Here is a 20,758-nt window from a genome sequence, read left to right on the forward strand (position 1 = left end):
TTCTCCAACAACTAAGGACATTAGACTTACTTTAGTTTTCTGCAAGAAAAAGTAATGCAACTCAAAGTGAATAACATTTAGATTAAGTGCATCAGGCCTTCGAGCCACTAGCATCAACAAACTGTTGTATTATTCATATGCGATGCTTGTCCAGCCGTTTACTGCAGCCTCTCTCAGCTCTTGTTTGTTTCAGGAGCTTCTCTCTTCAGTCTCCTCTTCACAGGAGGTGCTGCTTTGTTAGGTTAAGGTCCGGTTATTGGCTCTCCTCCCACTTATTTCACCCCTGATGAAGTCATTTATAGGGTTTCGGGTCATGAGGGAAATCCCGCAGATACGTTTAGATGCATTCCTCCGTAAACCATTTCTTCTGAGTTATTTCCAACATGGGTTACATCATCAATAAAGATCAGGGAGCCTGTCCCAGGAACAGCCGTGCGAGCCCGAGCCATGACACAACAAATCTAGCTGGTATGGTTTGGCTAGCCAGTCTGGTTCTGCAAGACTGAATGCAGCACTAATATAGATTAACTTAAACACATCCGACTGTACCTTGAATAAAAAAAAAATAACAAAAAAATAAAAAAATTTTTTAAAAAAAACAAAAAAAAAACTAACCACTTTTGAAACTAACACTTTGGTAGCACTAAAATGGCACTTACTTATAGCACTTTGTAGTTTTGCTTTATTTCGAAGAAATTGTACTGTCTTGATTGTTGTTGTTCTTGGTTTGTACCCTCAGGGTTGAATGCACTTATTGTAAGTCGCTTTGGATAAAAGCGTCAGCTAAATGAAATGTAATGTAATGTACTGACCAAAGCGTCTGACACTGACGGGAGCACAAACCACGGATGAGATGCAACAGATCCATTTTAACAGTCTGCACCAAGCGAGGTGGATTGTTATTTTGTTGGCTCTCCTATTGAAATAACTTTTTGAGCTACTCTTCTGGTTGTGCGTTCAGGAGCTGCTGACACTGGGCTTCATAACATCTTACTGACAACACGTGGATGAGGTAAGAGTGGCTAATGAAGCACTCGTTTAGGTGCTAGTGAAATCTAGAGGCAATAAGTATTATATATAGTATTTCACAAATTCCATTGTTAATCACTTCTGGTAGACACAAAAAAAGACAAATTCTGAACTCTTGTCTAATATACATTTTTTTATCTAGATTCCTCAACTTATTTCGTTGCGAATGTATTTTTCTTTGTGTATTTGTGGCTAGTTGCCCTCATCTATATTCCTTCCAGTGGTCGTGTGTACAGGAAAAAAACGCTGAAAAAAAACACATAATGAACTTGAGCACAGCCTCTCTTTGCTTGGCAACATCCAAGGCCCTCACACGATGACGCTCCCAACAATGCTGCACTTCAGCCACAGCTGTCCTCCGCTCTCTGCAGCTTTGAGAGGAGCGCTCGACTGCAGCTCGCTCTACGATCACAGACCTTCCATCCATATTCTATTGTTCAGTGTTAAAAGCGCTGTCGCTATAATGGTGAATGTCTTTGAGCTATGCAACACCCAATCTTCACATTTTCATCTTCATAATGTTCTATGATGAGGGAGAGCAGGAGAAGAGGCAGCAGTTCGAAATGGTCTCCAGATCATTTCTTATAGCTCCTTTCAGTGAACTTCTGAGCTTTTATGAACACATCCTACTTCTGACTAAAATACTTCTTCATTATAAAATGAGACAGACTTGGCCCTTTTTTGAGGCTTCCAGACAAACCTCAAAGACTAATGGACCCCTCCTCATTCTCCATAATGCTCAAGTAGTTCAAAGCTTTGGTAAAAACGCAATTATAACTTGTGCATATACCATTTTTGGAGGACTGGCTAATTGCTATTTAAGGTTAAGATGTTAAAAATGAATTTAGTGTCGTTTTGAAGGTGATGAACAAAACCCTGCACTCCTAAAAAGAGCTTGTTATGTGCAGCCTTTGTTGGAGATAGAGGATAATCAATTAATTAAGGTAAAGTGCACAAATATAAGAGCGCTGAAAATGTGTGTGAAGACACTTCAGAGGGAGGGAGGGACGGAGGGAGGACATGGGGAGAGAGAGCAGCGCGCCGACTCTGAGGCAGGCGAATCGATTTTTTCTCTCCCATCGCACCCCTACACACTCCGACTCGCACATCAAAGACAACACACATTAAATTAGAAGGTGATGTGTACCCTAACCCTTTTTTACTCCCTTCACATGAGCAAAGACACAGGCACATTACCTCTGTCTCCCACAGGGCCCGGATCATGCATTCAGCACAGGTTGTCCTTGTGTAGCCGGTTTTTAATGTCATGCACCGGAAGGTTTTAATCATATGGCAGATGTGTGCGGATCAGACGTACTCGGGTTGAAGCACCCAGATATAATTGAAGTAATTATACCCGGGGAATTCCGTCGACTCGCAGAGCACCATGAAGCACAAGATACCGTGGAGCTGCATGAAAGGTTGATTGGTGCCTGGACCTGTTACTGTGCCGGAGCGGACTCCTCCCTGCAGCACACTCCGATAACCATCACTTTGACACCGTGTTTATGTTCTTATGTAAAAAGAAACTGAAGACTCTAAACAACTTTTCCCCCAAATTACGGGAAATTAAGGGGAAATTCATGGACCATCAGACAAGCAAAAACTAAATTACAGGCGTTTATTGATTTCAACAGCACAGTAGGTGCGATACTTTGCTAAAACCTGTGAAATTGGAAAGCATTTGGATGTATTGTGGAAGCTTTGAAACAACCAGAAGTGTCTGCGTCCGTCTGGCTTTTTACAATTCAATGCTTTCCACAGTGTGAGGGTATTTTTAGCCTTGCCATGGTAGATCAGCATCTGGCTGTTTCTGGCTGGATGTAACAGAAGCCTGATCGGAAGCAGCGAGACATGACTAGTTGTCACTGTTAGCCATGTCTGGTGTGACTGGTGTGATGTCATACTGATTATTCCACGTGTCACATGGGTGGGCATGGTAATGGCATGGGGTAATTATTGTAGCCCACAGTGGGAGGGGGCTGTGACTGGATGACTCAAGGCTGGCTGTCTTTGTATATCTGGATATCTCCGCTAACGAACAGGAAGAAACGACAGGGCCCGGGTGGAAACTATGTGGAGGAAGACAGGAGGAAGGAGATTTCTTACATTATGGCGTTGACGTGACGGTCCAAGCGAGGGGAGGTGCAGCCCAAGATTTCTCCTGGTGAAAGGGGTCGACATTGTGGGACCAGGATGTCATAGTCTGACTTCAGCACTGCACTCACAGCCTGTAACATGGAGGAGAGAGAGAGAGAGAAAGAAAGTTAGAGATTCATAGGTTTTGTGTGTCTCAACTTTAAACTACTCCCATGTTTTCAAGTTGCCCTCAGTTGGCATTGCTGTAAGCGATTGTCTCTAAGTATCACTATAGATTTAGATGTTATTCATAACTTGTACACACCATTAGAACCTGACAACTGTACAGACTTTACGTATAAAGCATATAGACTTTATATTAAGATGGGCGACACGTGTCCTCTTTCTCTCTTTGTACAAAAATATATCAAAATATCGTAAAAACGGGTGCGACCATCTGCAGCTTTGACGTTATTTGGAAAGAGACTCTGTGCTTTAGTGATCGTGGAGTCACAGAACTGGGGTTCCGCCAATACATGTGCTCGGCCAATCGCAAGCCAGTCTCAGCTGTTGATCAGGAAATTTGTATAAATTAGATCTAAACCTACTGGACAGTGAACACTTGAACAATCATAGTATTAAGAACCACCTTAAATGACAGAAACCAACTTTGAGAAACTTTTAATGTGTACTTTTTGGTCCATGTCACATCCACTGACATGGAGGAGATGGTGTTAATGGTTTATACTGCAGCCGGCCACCTAGGGGGTGATGAAGATGATTTGGCTTCACTTTTTAGGAGCAGTCATGACGTCCATCTTTAAAAAGTCGATGATAAAGGCCAGCAAAAAACTTTAAATATAGACAATCTCAGCATGTTTCATAATCATCATAACACAGTGTGTGGGACCAATAATTTGTCTCATTTTGTTATAAAGACTAAAGAACAACTAAGAGAAGAAACAGAGGAAAAATAAAATGTATGAAATCAAGCCATATTATATGGGATATGTATCCAGAAGGAAAACGAGGATGAAGTAGTTAAAGATAAAGGATGAAGAGAGGCCAATTAAAGAAATAGAAAAGGTAAAGTGTCGCCCCAACAGTGACCCTGAAGGGATCATTAACTCTCTCAGAAGCATCATTCACTATCCAGCAACATGCATAACATACTAATACAGAATGTATATAACTCTCTTTTATGATTCAAAACCATTAGGGAAATAAATAATTTCTGAAAAGGGATCTCTAGAATTGACCTCTTCAAAATTCTTAAATGTATTATTGCAAGGTGAGAAGATGAGAAAATGGTTCAGGCAAAAAAAATTGGTGTGCTCGGAGGTGGAAGAATAAATTGAACGGTTTAAAGCTAATTTAAGGTGGTCAACAGGGAATACAGATGAACTCCCAGCTCCTCTCGCCCATACTGCGCAACCTCAACAAGCCCACACAGCACGAGACAGGAGATGGAGACGGAGGCACACATACAGAACATAAAGCGCACGACTACAAACACATATACATATGCATATGCATGGATGGATACACTCAAACACCACAACATAAATTATGACCCACACAAGCAGAGCGTGGTTTTAAAATAATCTGTGGTTACATGAGTGAAGGCCCACAGTGGTGTTGGTGCAACACAGCAAGCGAGAGCTGCAGAAGGCAGTATAGATGAAAACGTGTGTTCTGCTATAGCTGCTGCTGCTGCTGCTGCTTATGTAAAGAGCAGCCGAGCACGATGCTGAACCGAGAGGCCTTCCAAGGTCATTCCACCTTTCAGATCGAAAATAACTGCTGCTGGATTTCTAAAACCCACTCTTGAACCGATCTTAAGTGTGGTGTGTGAGCTTGTTCATGAAAGCCACGAACTCGGGAAAGTTCACTGAACAAAAACCCAGAAGAACAAGAATGTATGTATGTATGTTTGTGTTTGTGCGCGCATGTGATCCCATACTGTTCTCTTCACAAAATACTTGACTACAGACACAGTCCAACAGCCTCAGCTTTCTCTGCACAAAAATGGACTCATGCACACCACATACAGCCATATACAGTCCCTGCTGTTCAATCACCTGCAGTGCTGCCACAAACTGAATAGTGCTAACGAGTGCCAGGGTTTGTCCGGGAGTGAAGTTGAACTTGACCGTGTCCAGGAAGTGTGCGTTGTCCATCTGGATGTCCACAAACACGTACAGCATCTTGATACCTGCCGTGGAGTCTATGGGGACTGCAGGAAAAACAGAGACAAAAGGAAAAAACGGATGAATTATTCACTCTGTTATGTCAGGTAAGCCTGTGGTATGTACACTATTTATGGAGCCTCAAACATTAACGTGCGAAACATCTATATGGGACCGCGGTGCGCGCGTGTGTAGCTCGCAGGAGGCACACGTGCGCTTTAACTGAAACCCTGTTCTGTGTGAGTCTCCGGAACACACACACACAGGAACTCATGCGAAGACCTCAATTATTTAGGGAAGGAGAAGGACACATGCGATTACTATTAATGCCATTAATTTCACAGGCCATTTACGACGCACAAGCGCCAAGGAGAGAGAGAAGCTCTGATATAGATGCTGAGAAAGTGGGTGAGAGTCCAAGAAACGAGGGGAAGAGGGGCATGATAAGGACGAAGAATTGATAATCATAATTATTCTTCCTCTGGTGAATTTTTTTTTTTATATTGTAATTACGCAAATGGCCCACTACGATGCAAATGTTTTATAAGCACATGCAGCTCACTTGATGGCCTAGATTACAGCAACGCTGAGGGAGAGAGCGATAGGAGATAGCAAAGCATGACAAGAGGGTAGAAAATAGAGGGGTGAATAGTGAGGAGGAGACCGGGAGAGACTGAAGAGCTGTGAGATACATATGTTTACAAAGAAGTGATGGCAGATAGGATGGAAACAGAATTGAAGAATGTGAGAAATAGGAAATCCCTCTGAAAGTAAACTGAAAAACATTGAAATTCAATTCTATGGGAGAGGGTAGGTGATTTAATAATGTACTGTATAAGATCCAAAAGATGGGACATGGAGGAGAGGAGTGGAAAAGGTAATGGGATAGTGTGTGTGTGTGTGAGTGTGTGTGTGCGTGTGCGTGTGCGTGTGCGTGTGCGTGTGTGTGTGTGTGTGTGCGTGTGCGTGTATTTCAGGGTTGGGGGAAAGGTAATGGGATAGTGTGTGTGTGTGTGAGTGTGTGTGTGCGTGTGCGTGTGCGTGTGTGTGTGTGCGTGTGCGTGTATTTCAGGGTTGGGGGTGGGTTGTCAATTAACAGGCAACAGACGTGATGAATGGGCACACATCTCAGCAGAGAGGGCAGGGATGGGGATGGATAGGTACTTAAAAAGGTGAGCTCGCCGCGAGCCACGAGCCACATGACGAGTGAGAAACCAAGGAGTTAAATATATCATGAGGCTAAAAAGGGTTGAGAGGGTTGAGTAAAAAAAAACAAAAAAACAACGGACTAAGACTAACAGCTGTCTGTTGTGTGTTTATAGGCACTCGAGAATGTGAAAGGGCAAAGGAGAGTGACATCGATCCGTGCTCACATTAGCATGGCAGCCTGAGAGCATTTAGACGCTGCAATTAGAGACACGGTCAATGGGATGGACAGGACTCGCTTTCGCCATCAATGGGTTTTATTCATTTGTGCGTTATGGCGATAATGTCGCTCAGTGCAGCTGCTTGTAAGTGTCCACGCAAACAAATTTGCAGCCACAGTCATAATAGGTGGGACTAAGAGAAGGTTGGACCTAATGGTGGTCTGGCCTGTTCGATGCAAATCGATGCCTTACAAACTGGGTCCACTCTAGATTGTGCTGTGCTCATCTATATTATAATAATAATAATAATCATTTGTCTGGCAGTTCAACCAGAATCAAAGTTTTATTTCACTCGGCTGTAATATTTGCTGCATTGAATAAGTGGTGAATTTAACGGCTTGAATGCAGCTACGGAATCAATGTGTGTAGTAGAACAGCATAAATATTACGTAATGGACATATATGAATGTTAACTGGCCCTTTGGTTTATATCCAAGTGTTTTGTTTCATGAAGCTCTTCTTGAAAATGAATCATGCCACCAAAATAGTGCGGATCTGTTTGTGAAGAGGAAGATGGTGTAGTAATACTTAAAGCTGCGACAGCTGGCCTGGCTTTATCTGAGCAACGTCATGCCAGTCTTATTTATTGGTTTTACCCCTGCGCTTTTTCCATTTCCCTAAATGATTCCAATTAAATAAATGGCAAATAAACACAGGTTTTATTTTGGGTTTATTTCTCTTTCTCGCCTACTCAATCTCACCCTTGTCACTTTTTATCTCGGTCTTTTTTTTTTCTTTTTCTGACTAATCGTAATGATATGCAAGTGCCAATATGGTTGAATCAATTCCCAGTCTTGCTATAAATATAAAACCTGGTTTTATGACGACACTGTTATTGCCTTGTTGCTTTTATGAAGACAAAAGACGAGGTGACACCAATATTCAAAAGGTGATACCACGGGGGAAATGAAAGGGAAATAAAAGAGAGCGGGAGAGGCGCTTTCTCTGTGAGTCAGCCACAACACAGTGACTTTAATCTCCCACAGGTGTCTGACATCTTGGGACACAGTTCAGATGGTGTCCACATGATAGAGGGATGAAGGTCAGAAACACGTAGATACACACACACACACATACACTAGACAATCTGCAGTTCTTGTAGGAAAATTCCATCAATTAACATCTCATTTTACTTTGGTGCCTATTTCTTTGCCTTTATTTGATTCCTCGGCTCTTACGCAGGATTCACTTTAGGGCTGCAACTAACGACTATTCTGATAGTCGATTAGTCAACGATTATTGAAACGATTAATCGACTAATCGGATTATGAATGACACAAATTCTCAATTGCTATTATTTAGCAAGCAGCTTTTAAATTTAGCTTGAGGTTGTTCAAGGAATGTGATGACTGAAAATAAAGACAATAAAGATTGATACTTCATTAACAAAAATGTCTTTTAATAAACTTTGCTGCATATAAGGGTACTGTTGACACAAAAGCCCCATGAGACGAATTGTTATTTGTGAATGTGGGCTATACAAATAAAACTTGATTGATTGATTGAAAAGCAAAGAAAAATCAAGTTTTTGTCCATTTAAAACCAAGGACAGGCAAAGTGCTAATAAAAAATAAATTAAAAATCAAGTATCCATTTTTCGTGTTAACAAAAAAGGACAGGGAAAATAACATTAATAAAAACATCAACAAACGAAACTACAGTCTTCATCTGACTAAATCATTTTGATTAAAACAAGACGTTTGTCAGGCAATAGGATAATATTTTGCTTTTAAACTCGTTAATAAAAAGTTTAAACCATATTTTTGTAATGGATGCTAGAATCCTGCGCGCAGGTATATACGTGTATATATAACATCTGACAGAGGCGAGTCCGCATCGTCTCCGTTACGAAGTCACACGTGCCTCCTCCTCCTCACACGCGCGTGTCCTGCTGCCCTGGAGAGAAGGTCCGCCGTACACATACTGCAGGTAGTTTTTTTCGGGCTGTTAAGAGTGAAGTTCTCCCGAACTTTTTACTTCCTGGTGCGCGCGGCAGCGGACGCCGACATCGGTCCATGTTTTATCGCTATTGCACATGCGCGACTTTCAGAGATAGGAATGGAGCGAGATGGCTCACTCCTCAGCTACTTCCATCAGCACCTCCGGTAAAACGCCGTTTAGTTCCGCTGCGCGGCACGAGAAACACGCGCTATGACGTCACCAATGAATCATCGACTAGTAAATTCGTCGGCGACTATTTTGGTCATCGATTTTTGTCGACAACGTCGACTAATCGTTGCACCCCTAATTCACTTCTCATCTCTTTTCCTCGCCAGCGCTCGAGGAATATCAAACAATGAGCGTGCACACAAACACGGGCGAACACCAAACAAAGTCAGGGAAAGCTGAGTGTATTAAGATTCTGCTGGTCATTCCTGGTATTTAGGAGGGGCGAGGTTGTTCTGGCAGGGATATATCAAAACTATTGATTTAGCATTTCCTCCCGTGTTCGGACAGAGACAGACAGCGGGGGCGAGGGTGAAGGTCCTCAAGAACTACTCAAGGTTTTCAAAGGACTGCTCTAATGCATGTTCCCCATTGATCTGCTGGGTAAATGTGATGTCCAGGCTCCAAAGGTCTGCTATGCCTTCCATGCTAGAGCTGGGCAGGCAGCACTAACTAGTTCTGCTTTCCGTTGATCAATAGCTCCATCTGTGTGTCTGTCTGTCTAAGTCAGACCGTCTGTCCGACTTCTCCTTCACGCAGCCTGCCTCTCAGTGGGTGGGAGTCCTTGATGCTTGTTAAAACTTGACATTCCTCAGCGCGGCACAATCTGCGTGCAGAGTTGACGGAGAGACAAACATGCTCACAGACTCGTTAGAGGGACTCACTGAGACAACTGTGTCCATAGTGCACCATGAAGTCGGCTCCCAGGGCTCGGGCGGTGAAGTCGTCCACGCAGCAGGCGCCGTATGTCACGTCCCCCATCACGATGGTGTCCGCCTCCGTGAACCTGGCAGGACACAGAGAAGGAGGGGCAGTCACGGACCACATGCATATCCTGTTGTTCGTTAGAATAGTGATCAATACACACAATATGTCCGGCACGCAGTGATCATGAGAGAGCTGGACAAGATCAATTCCTAACCACTTGTTACAAATGGACTACACTATGTAGTATCTGACCGCATTGTTAGTCAATGACTGACTCACAGCCGGCCCGGGTGAGACGATGCTTTCTCTTTCTCGGCAGCCTCTGGGTCGAGTGCGGCAAAAGCTGCCTGGTAGTTACCGCCCTGCCAGACGAGGGCTAATAGGTCACCAGCCGGCCTGACCGCAGAGGGGAAGCTCCTCTAGCGGACGGAGAAACGAGAGAGGAGGGCTACGACTGGTAGAAATCAACTGATTGGAGTTTGAAGAGGCCTCGCTGTCTATCTCTGCCCTGGATTCACAACTATGGTTGCAAAAGGGGGAAAGTTTCCGGTAAATTTCCGGAAATATTCCACGGGAATATTAAGCTCGGGAATTTAGAAAAAAAAAAAAAAACTATGCAAATTAAAGCTGAGCAAAAAAACATCATTCAAAACTCTATTTTAAAGATGTATGGAATGAAGCACACGCTGCACATTGCATTTCAACCCTCCACTGTTCATTCTTCCATCACATGCACAGATAACTCCCAGCATCCTTCACTCTACAGCAGGGCTATTGAGGCCTGCTGTAGTGTGCAGGACTAGTCTGTTAAGTTTCGATGATATTACTCGGGAAAATATATTAGCATGCTGATTGAGGATTGTTCATCTGTTCATCTAGCCTATTTCCATTCATTTATCCATCAATTGTAAAATATTTTTACAGACTATTCCAATTGTTTGGCTAACTATTTATATCTCTGGCATTGCATTAGTGTTTTTTTACAAACTTTTTTCTCATCTTATTCTACAGAACAATGCCACGTGCACTCTCATGTGTGGAGGCATTTCACCCCATCCAATGTAGAAGGAAAGGCTGTGTACATTAGCAAATACTGTGCAAAGACCTATGTTAAGATTGACACAAAGATACAGAAGCATATAGTCAAGTGCCCAAAGTTTCCTCAATGTTTTATTCCCGTTAATTCCCGTATATTCCTGTTAATTCCCGTTAATTCCCATGGAAAGTTTCCAACTTTGAATATTCCCGGAATTTTGCAACCCTATTCACAACACATCTGCCTGCACAACCTGAGCAGCAGCTTGTACTTGCAGCCAGAGAACAACCCATGCAGACTCGATGCGTTGTGCCACAAGTAGGTTGCGAGAGCATGGCAGAGACCGTGTGGGCCTTATGTTCCACTTTCCGGCTGTAATAGAAAAAAATATTCATAGCCTTCTTGAGAGGAAAACTACCAATTTGCACGGGCATCTGTGGACCCAGCCCTGTTAGAGCAAACTGCTGATTGCACTACAGAAAAACAAGCCTTTGCTTTTATCACCCTTTATGGGCGAATAAAATGCTACGTAAACCCATAAAAGGCTAAATAAAATTAATAAAAGGCAGAGAGTAACACGCGGGAGGAGCAAATGAACAGAAGCTGGAGGAAGAAAGATGGGTCGATGAGGGGGTGGCTGTAAATGGGGGAAGTTGCCAGGTATTTGCGGCTGTACTCTGACAGATGTAGGCTAGACAGAATTGGGGAGAATAGAGATGAGATTGAGGGCTCGGGGAGAGAAGAGGAAAGTGATAAACAGACAGGGCTGCACACAGAACAGCATCTGAAGCCACCGACAGACTCTTAGTAATGTGTCTCCTGCTGCACAATCTTTCAACCCACATTCACTCTCTCTGTTTATCCCTTTGCTCGGCTCCTCCGCGAGGAGCAAAGTTTCTATTTAGCCTTTCCTCCCTCATTTTCTCTGATGTAATCTCTGGTTTGTGCTCTCTCCGGGCTTCTCATCATTGTCCCCTAGTGTCCCCCCCCCCCCCCAGTCTCTCTTCTACTCTCTCTCCCTCCGTCCCTCCTTCACTTTCGGCCCCGTCTCTTCTCCTCTAATGGCTGCTCTCAAGTGAAGGGCAGTGCAGGCCAGCTGAGCCCAGGAAAACACAGACAGAACAACTCATCTGATAAATAAATATTTGCATCTGCAGATTTGAATCAATTACCCTCGGTGTTGTCAGGTTTTGGTTTTGCCTCTGTGTGTGTTTGCACTCCGTACACGTGCCACTGAGAAGAGCAAGGTAATTACGGGCTGGTAAAAACGATTTAATCACACAGGTAGTGAGGGGACTGTGGACTTGTGCATTTGTTTTCTCATTCACTGCGGCCCATTGTTCTTTCATCGCAGTTCGCCGACTTTGTTTGGAGTTGCATAAACATGCATCAACCTTTCAGCTAAAAATACACAGCCAGCCCACCAGAACAAAAAAAAGGAAAAAGGAAAGAGAGAGGCTATTCACTGCAGACCACGCAGAACCATCTACAGCGCAAAAAACAGAGCACTACAGAGGATCACTGTATCTAATCAGCCATCTATCTGCCAGAAATACCATTATCAGTCCAGCGTCATTGGCATATCCGGTTGTTTCCAGAGTGACTTCACTGGAAATGTCATGGTAATAAATGCTAAGAATCTGATTAAGAGGGCATATGAGACATGTGATGCTGCCGGGACACGGGAAGAGCAATTACTTGCCTGACATATAGTCCCACAACCAGTGGGGGAAGAGAGGAAAAGAGGGAGGAAGAAGGACAGAATAGAAAGTGTTTAAGTGTTAAGCAAAACCATTTTCTAACACACAGGGCTCACAATATGACTACTGGGTACATGTAGAGCACAAATGTCCAACATCTCAAACAATCTCCATTTATTCCTCTTCCTCTCTCTCTCTCTCCCTCTCTTTATCTCTCTGTTCAACCACTCCTCCATCCCTCCATTCCTGTCTGCACACTGGTGTCAGTTGTTTCTCTATGTTGGCGCTGGTTTGGCCACATCGCAGAGATACTCAGTTTTGCCATTCCAACTGAAATGTCATTAAGATCTAATTAAGATGTCAGAGGAGCTTGTGAGCTCTATAGCAGCTCTTGTTAATTAGCTCTTTAGCATACGGCTCAATATGTGCGAGAAATTGCAGACTGATTCTAATCTTTGTTATAAAAACCATGCAGTCCGCTCGCATGGGCAGCAAACAACTGTGGATTTAGTGGCGGTAGATTGTTCCACTGTTTATCAACAGTTCAAATAGCTCATGTGGTGATGTTTTCTTTTTACATCAATACTGTCTCGCTCGGCTCCATTATTGTCCTGGTGTGGCAGAGTGCATGAAAGCAGTTTAATCTTTCAGCTCCCTTCCTCTGGGATGAGATCCTTCTCTCACTTTGACAGGAGTTTCCTCTGATGCCGCCATGAAAGAGGGACTCGTCGGCACCGGGGCCTCACAGCTCAGAGATGGTGCAGCAGACAAAGAAGTAAAAAGTCTCTGTCACCCAACCATCAGGACACACAAAGCCATTCTGTCAGCGATGCTTCGTATTTGTTGTTGAAAATTACTGGGTTGAATTTAACTCCTACCAACTGTTGAAACAAACGCTTGTTTTGAGCTTTGCAGAGTTTTGAGATGTGGGGAGTTGCAGGTAATTTTATCTTCTAGGGCCCATCGGCTTGAGGAAGCGTTACAATTTGAAATGCATAAACCCGGTGCATTTTTAGACTTAAAACTATGTTAAAAACAACAGTACGCCACAGTATTTTTGGGCTGAGCAGTGAGGTTAGATTATGCATTTGACTGTTTCTGCATTGTTTTCCCTTCACACATGCAAATTTCCAGTTGAGTGTTTGCAGGAGTAGAGTGTGTGTACAGGGCTATGGGGAAATTTCTGCTAACAGAAGATGTTTTGGCACTTTATTTATTCAGGGAAAGTAAACTCACCAAGCTTCAAGCAACAGTGCATCACATTAATATATTTCACACAAACCTAGAAGGTGCTGAATATAGCATCAGGCGTCAACTTCAACAGTTGTGTTTCAGATATTCCAAAAGTCACGCAGACAGAGCTGTCAAAGTTTGCAGCTTTACTTTGATGCAGGGAAACTGAGTAGTACACAAATCAAACGTGTTGTCCATATTTATGAGCCAGACATGTTAAAACATAGTGATGATATATAGACGTTTGTATGAAAAGCAATACAGTGGCTACTTCTTTTGAGGCAGTATTTCTGTAACACATTGCATACGTCATATTTTTGGGAATTGAATCAGTATAATTGCTGCATCATTTCAAAGTTCTTAATTTATCCTAAATACTCAGGGGAAAACACACAAACAACAGTCCAACTCTAAAAATCACTTAAACACATCAGTACCAGAAATATTACGTGTGCAGATATTTTATTTTGAAAAAAAATGGATGTTGTGCTCAGACTCACTTTCTCGAATGCAGGGGGTTAAGTGCCTTGCTCAAGGGAGAAGAAGAATATAGAACGAAGGCTCAACTTCCCAACCCCCACATATTCTACTGGCAGCTGTTGGTAGGAGTAGATAAAATGTTAAGAGTCTTAAAGATGTTTCGCCACACAGTTGCAGTCAAGCCCATTTAAAGAAGAATAACAACTTCTCTTAAACTGCCTTAGTGTTGCTTGTCATTCATTTATGCGTCTGCTTGGCAAGTGTGTGGCGATGGTCAACAAGCCTGTCAGATTAAAAACAGAAGAAGAAAAACAGCAACAGCGGCTTTTCAAAGTCGCATTACGTCGTCAGGTGGGCTAATCCAATTTGCAAATTTGCATGCTTCATTATTTCCCTACAGATGTGATTTAATTTGTTCAGCGTTAACTTTGCCACTCAAGTGCAAAATGGGTTCGACAAAATTCGTCAACGCTCGTCAGATTTGAAGGTTTTGCAGCATTTGAGGTCAACGGTCAACGTCACAGTGCATCTAATTGTGATTCCCATTATACTGAAGCACAACTGCCTTCTAATTAAAGTCATTAAAACAAACATATGTGTGAAGCTGCGACAGGGAAGGCCTACCACATTGGTGCTGCTTTAGTAGCATAATAGCTCGGTAGTTATCACAGTTCTCCGTCTGGTTTTAATCTTCAGCAAAAGCTCTTTCTAAATTAATGTTCTAGCGGGGTTGTGTGGGTTTCCTCAAGGGGTCCGGAGTTTTCTCTCATACTCGCACAAACACATGTAAATGGATTAGTGACTTTTAAATTGCAAAGCAGAATTGCGAATATGTTGATTCTTCAAGTTTTTGAACCTATTCACTGCTTTTTAACCGAGTGCATGGTGGGATTGACTCTGCGACCATGTGTTTCTTTACATGTCAGGCCAACCTATTAAGTTATTGTGGTGTCTACTAAGATTTGTTAATACACAGTAAATTGCACTTTGTATGGAATCCAATTCAATGAATAATGAAATGGTCCCTTTTCACACTGGACAGAAAAACACATTACTAAGTTGCAATGCTATTGGGACATTTTCAAGGTTAAACAATGACAAAGACTTCATGTAAGAGAAATAGCCTTACAAGACAACACAGGCTTTGTATGATAAGCCTGAGGGTTGCTATTCTCAATACTCACAAGCCCTTCACAAATATCTACCAACTTCAACACAGCGAAAACAGTTTTGATAAATGAAGAAGCTTCACAACTGTCATATTCCAACGCCACCTGTTTATCTTTCACCCCGGTTCTCGTGGTAGCTTTTTCTCAAAGCACCACCAGCTGTTGTTGCAGGAAGGAAATTCACAAGCCGTTCATTTTAACCTACGTTTTCTCACATCAAGGACTATTTTAATGGACAAATCAGCACGACTTCTGCTTCTCAGGACTTTGAGAAAGGGCCATTTTAGTGGAGGCCTTGATCTCACTGCGAAACCCACCTCAGAGGGAAATCATGTCTGCCATTTACAGACGGAAAGAGATTTAAGAAAAAAGACAAAAATCTAAATAATGAAAGCACAGTGCACAGGAGCAGGATTATAAGGAGAGATCAGTGCACGACGCAATGCATTCTTGTATTTAGAACTATTTCTATCCTCGTCTGACTTTAACTGAAACTACAACACCGTCTGTGCAAGTTTAATTAAGTAACTTTCCACAGCTGAATTTTTGAGTGTTTGTTAATTAGTTGCTCTCTTTTTGTCGGTCCTAAACTGCGTTTGTCGGTTTGCTTCCTTCAAGCAATGGGTTGGACTAACCCAATTCAGAAGTAGGTTCCAAATGAGCAATTCTTCCATTACTTGTTTTGTCAAGTGCTGAAAACAGTCAAACAGTAATAGATGAAGATTGTTTAAATATTGGCATAAGGGACGGTAGGATGAGTTTATTTTAAAAGGTTCAGTGTGCATAATTTAGTGACAACTAGTGGTGAAGTGGAATGTTGCAGCTGAACACCCCTCACCTCGCTCTCCCCTTCCGAACATGGAATAGAACCAGTGGCAGTCTTCAGTTGTCATAAAAACTCAAAAGGTGTTTAGTTTTTCCAGTTTGGATGACTGTAAAAAAACATGGCCGCCTCCGTAGAGAGCATCTGCTCCCTATGTTAAGTATTTAAATATAAATGGCCCATTCTAGGGTAAAGAAAACAACAATTTGTACAATTAAGACACTTGTTAAAACATAAATAGGATTATCATATATATTTAAGTTCTGCCAATACATCCCTGTCACCTTAATCTTACACTGAACCTTTAAAATGATAAAAAGTTGGGTCACAAAACCAGGTGCCTTTGTTCCGATGTAAGAAGCTGTTGTTGCCATAGCTAAAAAGTGATTTTGAATGACGTCAAGTGCATCGACTACATTAACCTGTTATACTATTTATACACAGTGAGACTTCCGTGAGCATCTCAATTCTTTGTCTTTCCCTCTTCGGCACAGCGTGGTGTGAAGCAGTGGAGGTGACACGAGTGTATCCTTTTGTCAGAGCTTTATTTGACAGCAGTTGTTGATGGTGGACTATAATATGTGAGCGCAATTCTGGAAGCCAGAACATCTGACAGCCGTGAGAGCACAAGAGTAAGATAGATGGCCTTTCATCATGGTACTGCAAAAAAAAAAAAATTCAAGGACTGAAATGAATAACGGAATTAAACCCAGAGGGGGCTTTAGCATGTTTTGAAATATATTGATTTATGTAAGGAAGAAGAATAAAACATTATTGCTGGTAGTAAGACAACCACAACAACCAGACTATGAGGTAACTGTGTGTTTTGCATGTTTTTATACACATATTTAAAGGAATCATTGTGCAATGAAGTTTTTTATTTAACCCTTTCTTTCTTGGGTCCTGTCCCACCTTCCAACAATACTCCATGGAAATTGGATCAGTTTTGATGTAATCCCACTGATTTAAAAAAAACAACCAGATACAAAAACATTACCTCTTTGGCAGAGATAATTAAAGAATGTAGCGATTAAGGAGAAGCATTTCATCCTTTCATTTCTTTCATTCACATTTCATGATCGTTTACACTTTTGTATATTTACCATTAATATTTCAAATACATGATAAATGAAAGCCTAATGCACCTTTAATGATCTTGCTAAATGTATGTAGATGAAGGATTAAACCAGACCCCTCTCTCATTCTCTCTCCCTTACTCTCTCTTTCACACACACACATTCCTCCTGTAAACAAAACACTTGTGAATTATTCCCCACATCTGGTGAAGGTTCATCTTTTATTCCATTACATTTTCGACATCAGCTCATTGTGTGTCTGTGAGAGCGCGTTGGCACGGGCCACAGCAGACTGGCCCAGGAAAGGAGACAGGGGCAGCGGGGGAGCTCAGCAGAGATGAACCATCATTATTTCCTCTCTCAGTTCAGTTTGGGAAAATGAGGAGGCAAAAAGATTCAATCAAAAACACGGAAGCCAAAACAAAGTCCAGTGGAAGCACTTGGGTCGAGTGGGTAAACAAGCAGAACATGTGAGCTGAAAGACACAAGACCAAGAGAGACGGGAGCAGAGACAGACAGATGGAGAAAAGGAGGACGAGCACAGGACAGAATACGTAAGACGGATGAATTGTTTGCTGGTTTTGTAATATTAGCAAATCTCATATCTGTAATCTGCTTTCTGCATATATAACATAGAAAATAACCCCCTCCAAAAATAAATTTGGCATGAGGCACTGGGCAGGAGGATTAAATGAGCTACACTCCTTCACACAAAAAATCCTTCTCTTGTTATATATATGCACATCTTCCACTTGATGTATCTTCCCTCCAATTTTAATTAATGTCACTGCCATGTTGACACAGGAAACCTGGACTAGCTGTCTTCTCCCAAGTAAATTTGGAGACAACCCCCCCCCCCCCCCAGTGAAACATGACAGTTTGACTGCAGTCGCTGAACGTCTGCCAGGAACGAGTAAACAGAGGGACGTCAGGCAGTGAGCACGGGATGACGCTCAGACAGATGTTTTCAGTAATACCATTAGATAATCCTTTAACTCCCCCAAAAACAAGATCATTACTGCTATTTCGGTGAGTGTATCTCATCTATTTGTCATGGCATTTATTCAAAAGCCTGAGCCACGGGTCATCACGGAAAAGCCGACAGCTCCATCAAGACAGAGCCATGAACTGCAGCCGAGTACAAGGGCTGAGCAGCTGGACAATGCTCTCCTCCATTGCTCAGAGCTGGAAGTCGAGGTGAAGGTGAGCCCCTTCCTCAGTGCTGCTCTTGAATGTAACCCATGTGGTCATGGCTGCGAATCGGTTCAGCTCGACATGTACTGTGTGAGAGGGAGCTTCAGCGTAGCTTTGGCTCAAAGTCATCTTATGACAAACCTGTAGAATCAATGATGTTGTCTCCAGAACGCAGAAAGAAAAGAGGGGGCTGAAACAATTGTGTTTTTGAAATAACACATTATAGTTTTTTCCGTTGCTTATGATCACAGCTCAGTGATAGATTGACATGCGTCCGTCTGCAGAAATTAAAGCAAGCGCTTTGTTCCCACAGCGGATCAAGTAGAACAGGATGCTACTCTGTTGTCTGACATGAGCATCATCCCAGTTAAATGGCAAATACTTAAAGTGCATAATCCACCAAAACACAAGCATGGGATCAAACAGTCAACTACGGTACTTGCTGAAGGTCTATGTGGTGGATGGTTTCATTTCAGAATATTTGATTTTTATTGCTATGCTTGTCTGTGGGCTTTCAATCTTTTAAGACATCACCAACTCTACTTGGTCCTTAAAAGAGCAGTAATCCAAAATGGTGATATGACAACAACAGACATTGCTGTAGAGATAAAAACCCAGGACTTGGCCTACAACCAGGAAATGATCGAATCTCCAAAAAATAACCAAAAAAACAGAAGTTATCACAGTGGTAATGTGATATTATAAAGACATGAATCAGAATAAGGGACCAAAGAAGAGCGCTAATGTGTAGCTATAAGAACAGATCACAGAAGCTTCTTTAAAGCTCCTGTTGCTGTTATAGTTATCATTCATCAAAGTGGTTCTAATCAATGTCACGTCGGATGAAATTATAAAAAGGTTTTCTTTAGTGAGGAAACCGCAAACCTGACATTTCCGTTTCAGCTCTGTTGAGCTTTTCAGCATCTTACAACACATTGTTTTATGTTTAATGGCTCCAAACTAAACAGTTTAGACTCCCACTACCACACTGTTTGCAAAACAACAAAAACAATCCAATCTCTGTCATAACATTCTCATTGAAATTTCATCAAACACATTCTCGCTTTTGCAAATCGTTGTGCATTTACAAGTGATTATAGAAAGAAGCTAACTGAGTGAAATGGGACGTTCACAAATGAGCCAAGACATATTGAAAACAATTTAACCCTGGAAGTGGAATCATACACAACTCTACATAGACACTCTATAGTCCCGATCCTCAACTCTGTCAACTCTGACAAACAACGATTATAAAAAGCTTTTCTTGTTGCAACTGATGAAGTCCCATCCATCTAATCCCTCTTTCGTTCACGCCTAAGGCTTCACTCCATCACCTCTCACTCTGTTCCCTCAAGTCATTCAACACGCTCTCCTCTGCCACTTTATTTTCTCCAGCTTTTTGACGTCTGTCCTCTCCCTTTATGCTCCTTGTCTTCACTCCTTTGAGCTGCTGTCTGTCATTACATCTCTGACGTCATTTTTGGGAACGCCCTCTCGTTAGGTTGTCGCTCGGACCTTGATGACTAAAGGAGGGTCCTGTTGATTGTGTTGTCCTGTCCATTTCCCCATCACACAATATTGAAACAAAACAGGCTGAGATATGAGTGTTATAAATATGACAAAATACACATTCAAGGCAAAATATCAGAAAAACAGTTTTTTTTAGGATGGATCAATGAAATAAAGTCTTGACACAAAATGTCCGTTGCCATTATCACTATAAAGCAGAATTATAAATTAAGCTTTTCGATGTTTTCCCATTGTTTTTTTTCATTAATTTTTTTCCAATTGTGCAATCTACATTTGTGTCCATCGAATAATCATAATGTCAGAGTAATTACTGTGGAAAGGGCATTTTTAAAAAAGCGTATTCTTTTCCAGGCTATTTAATATTACACAGTTTTCCATGAGTGCACTTACATGGACATGTGCCTGGCACTGTCCTATCCAAAATGAGACCAGTCTGAGTGGTTGTGTTGGAGAGAGAACGGGGGGGAAGCAGGACTGTAACCTTCAGCATTGAGCACTGCTTATCTCTTCCACACAATGCTGAGAAGAGGGAAATGTGGTTATATCATTCATTCGAAAGAAGAAGAAGTATCCAGCATATCTTCACCGGTAAAATGAGCAACTTCAGCCTTTGCCAAAACTCATTCCCATGTCAACGTGTCCTTTGGGTCCACGTGGTTTTGAGGGACCGAGCGAGACATGGCGCAGAAATCCAGCCGCACCTAATCCAAACTATTACTCAGTCTTTTTGTTTGAGTAGGAACTTGTTTGACTGCCACGAGTCTCGGGTCCATATGTCAATGTGTTGTGCTGTGTTTTGAGGCAAGAGGGAGATTGAGAACTGCTCACAGGAGCTTTGTTCTGATGAGGAGACGTGTGTTGGATATTAAATCGGTCGTGTTAGCTTTTGTTCATCTATCACAGAATGGAAATGGGACTT

General features: G+C 42.2%; 1 protein-coding gene across 1 annotated transcript in view; it reads right to left on the reverse strand.

Moving 5' to 3' along the window:
* dph1 (diphthamide biosynthesis 1) overlaps positions 1 to 20,758 on the reverse strand; it is a 51,705-nt gene that overhangs the window by 13,216 nt on the left and 17,731 nt on the right. Inside the window, exons 4-6 of the mRNA XM_061073138.1 lie at positions 9,556 to 9,677; positions 5,190 to 5,344; positions 3,139 to 3,260 (exon numbers count right to left, since the gene is read on the reverse strand). Coding sequence (XP_060929121.1) covers positions 3,139 to 3,260; positions 5,190 to 5,344; positions 9,556 to 9,677 — 399 coding nt within the window. The remainder of the gene's footprint in view (positions 1 to 3,138; positions 3,261 to 5,189; positions 5,345 to 9,555; positions 9,678 to 20,758) is intronic.

This window comes from Limanda limanda, chromosome 6, assembly GCF_963576545.1.
Source record: "Limanda limanda chromosome 6, fLimLim1.1, whole genome shotgun sequence".
In the NCBI taxonomy this organism is placed as follows: domain Eukaryota; kingdom Metazoa; phylum Chordata; class Actinopteri; order Pleuronectiformes; family Pleuronectidae; genus Limanda; species Limanda limanda.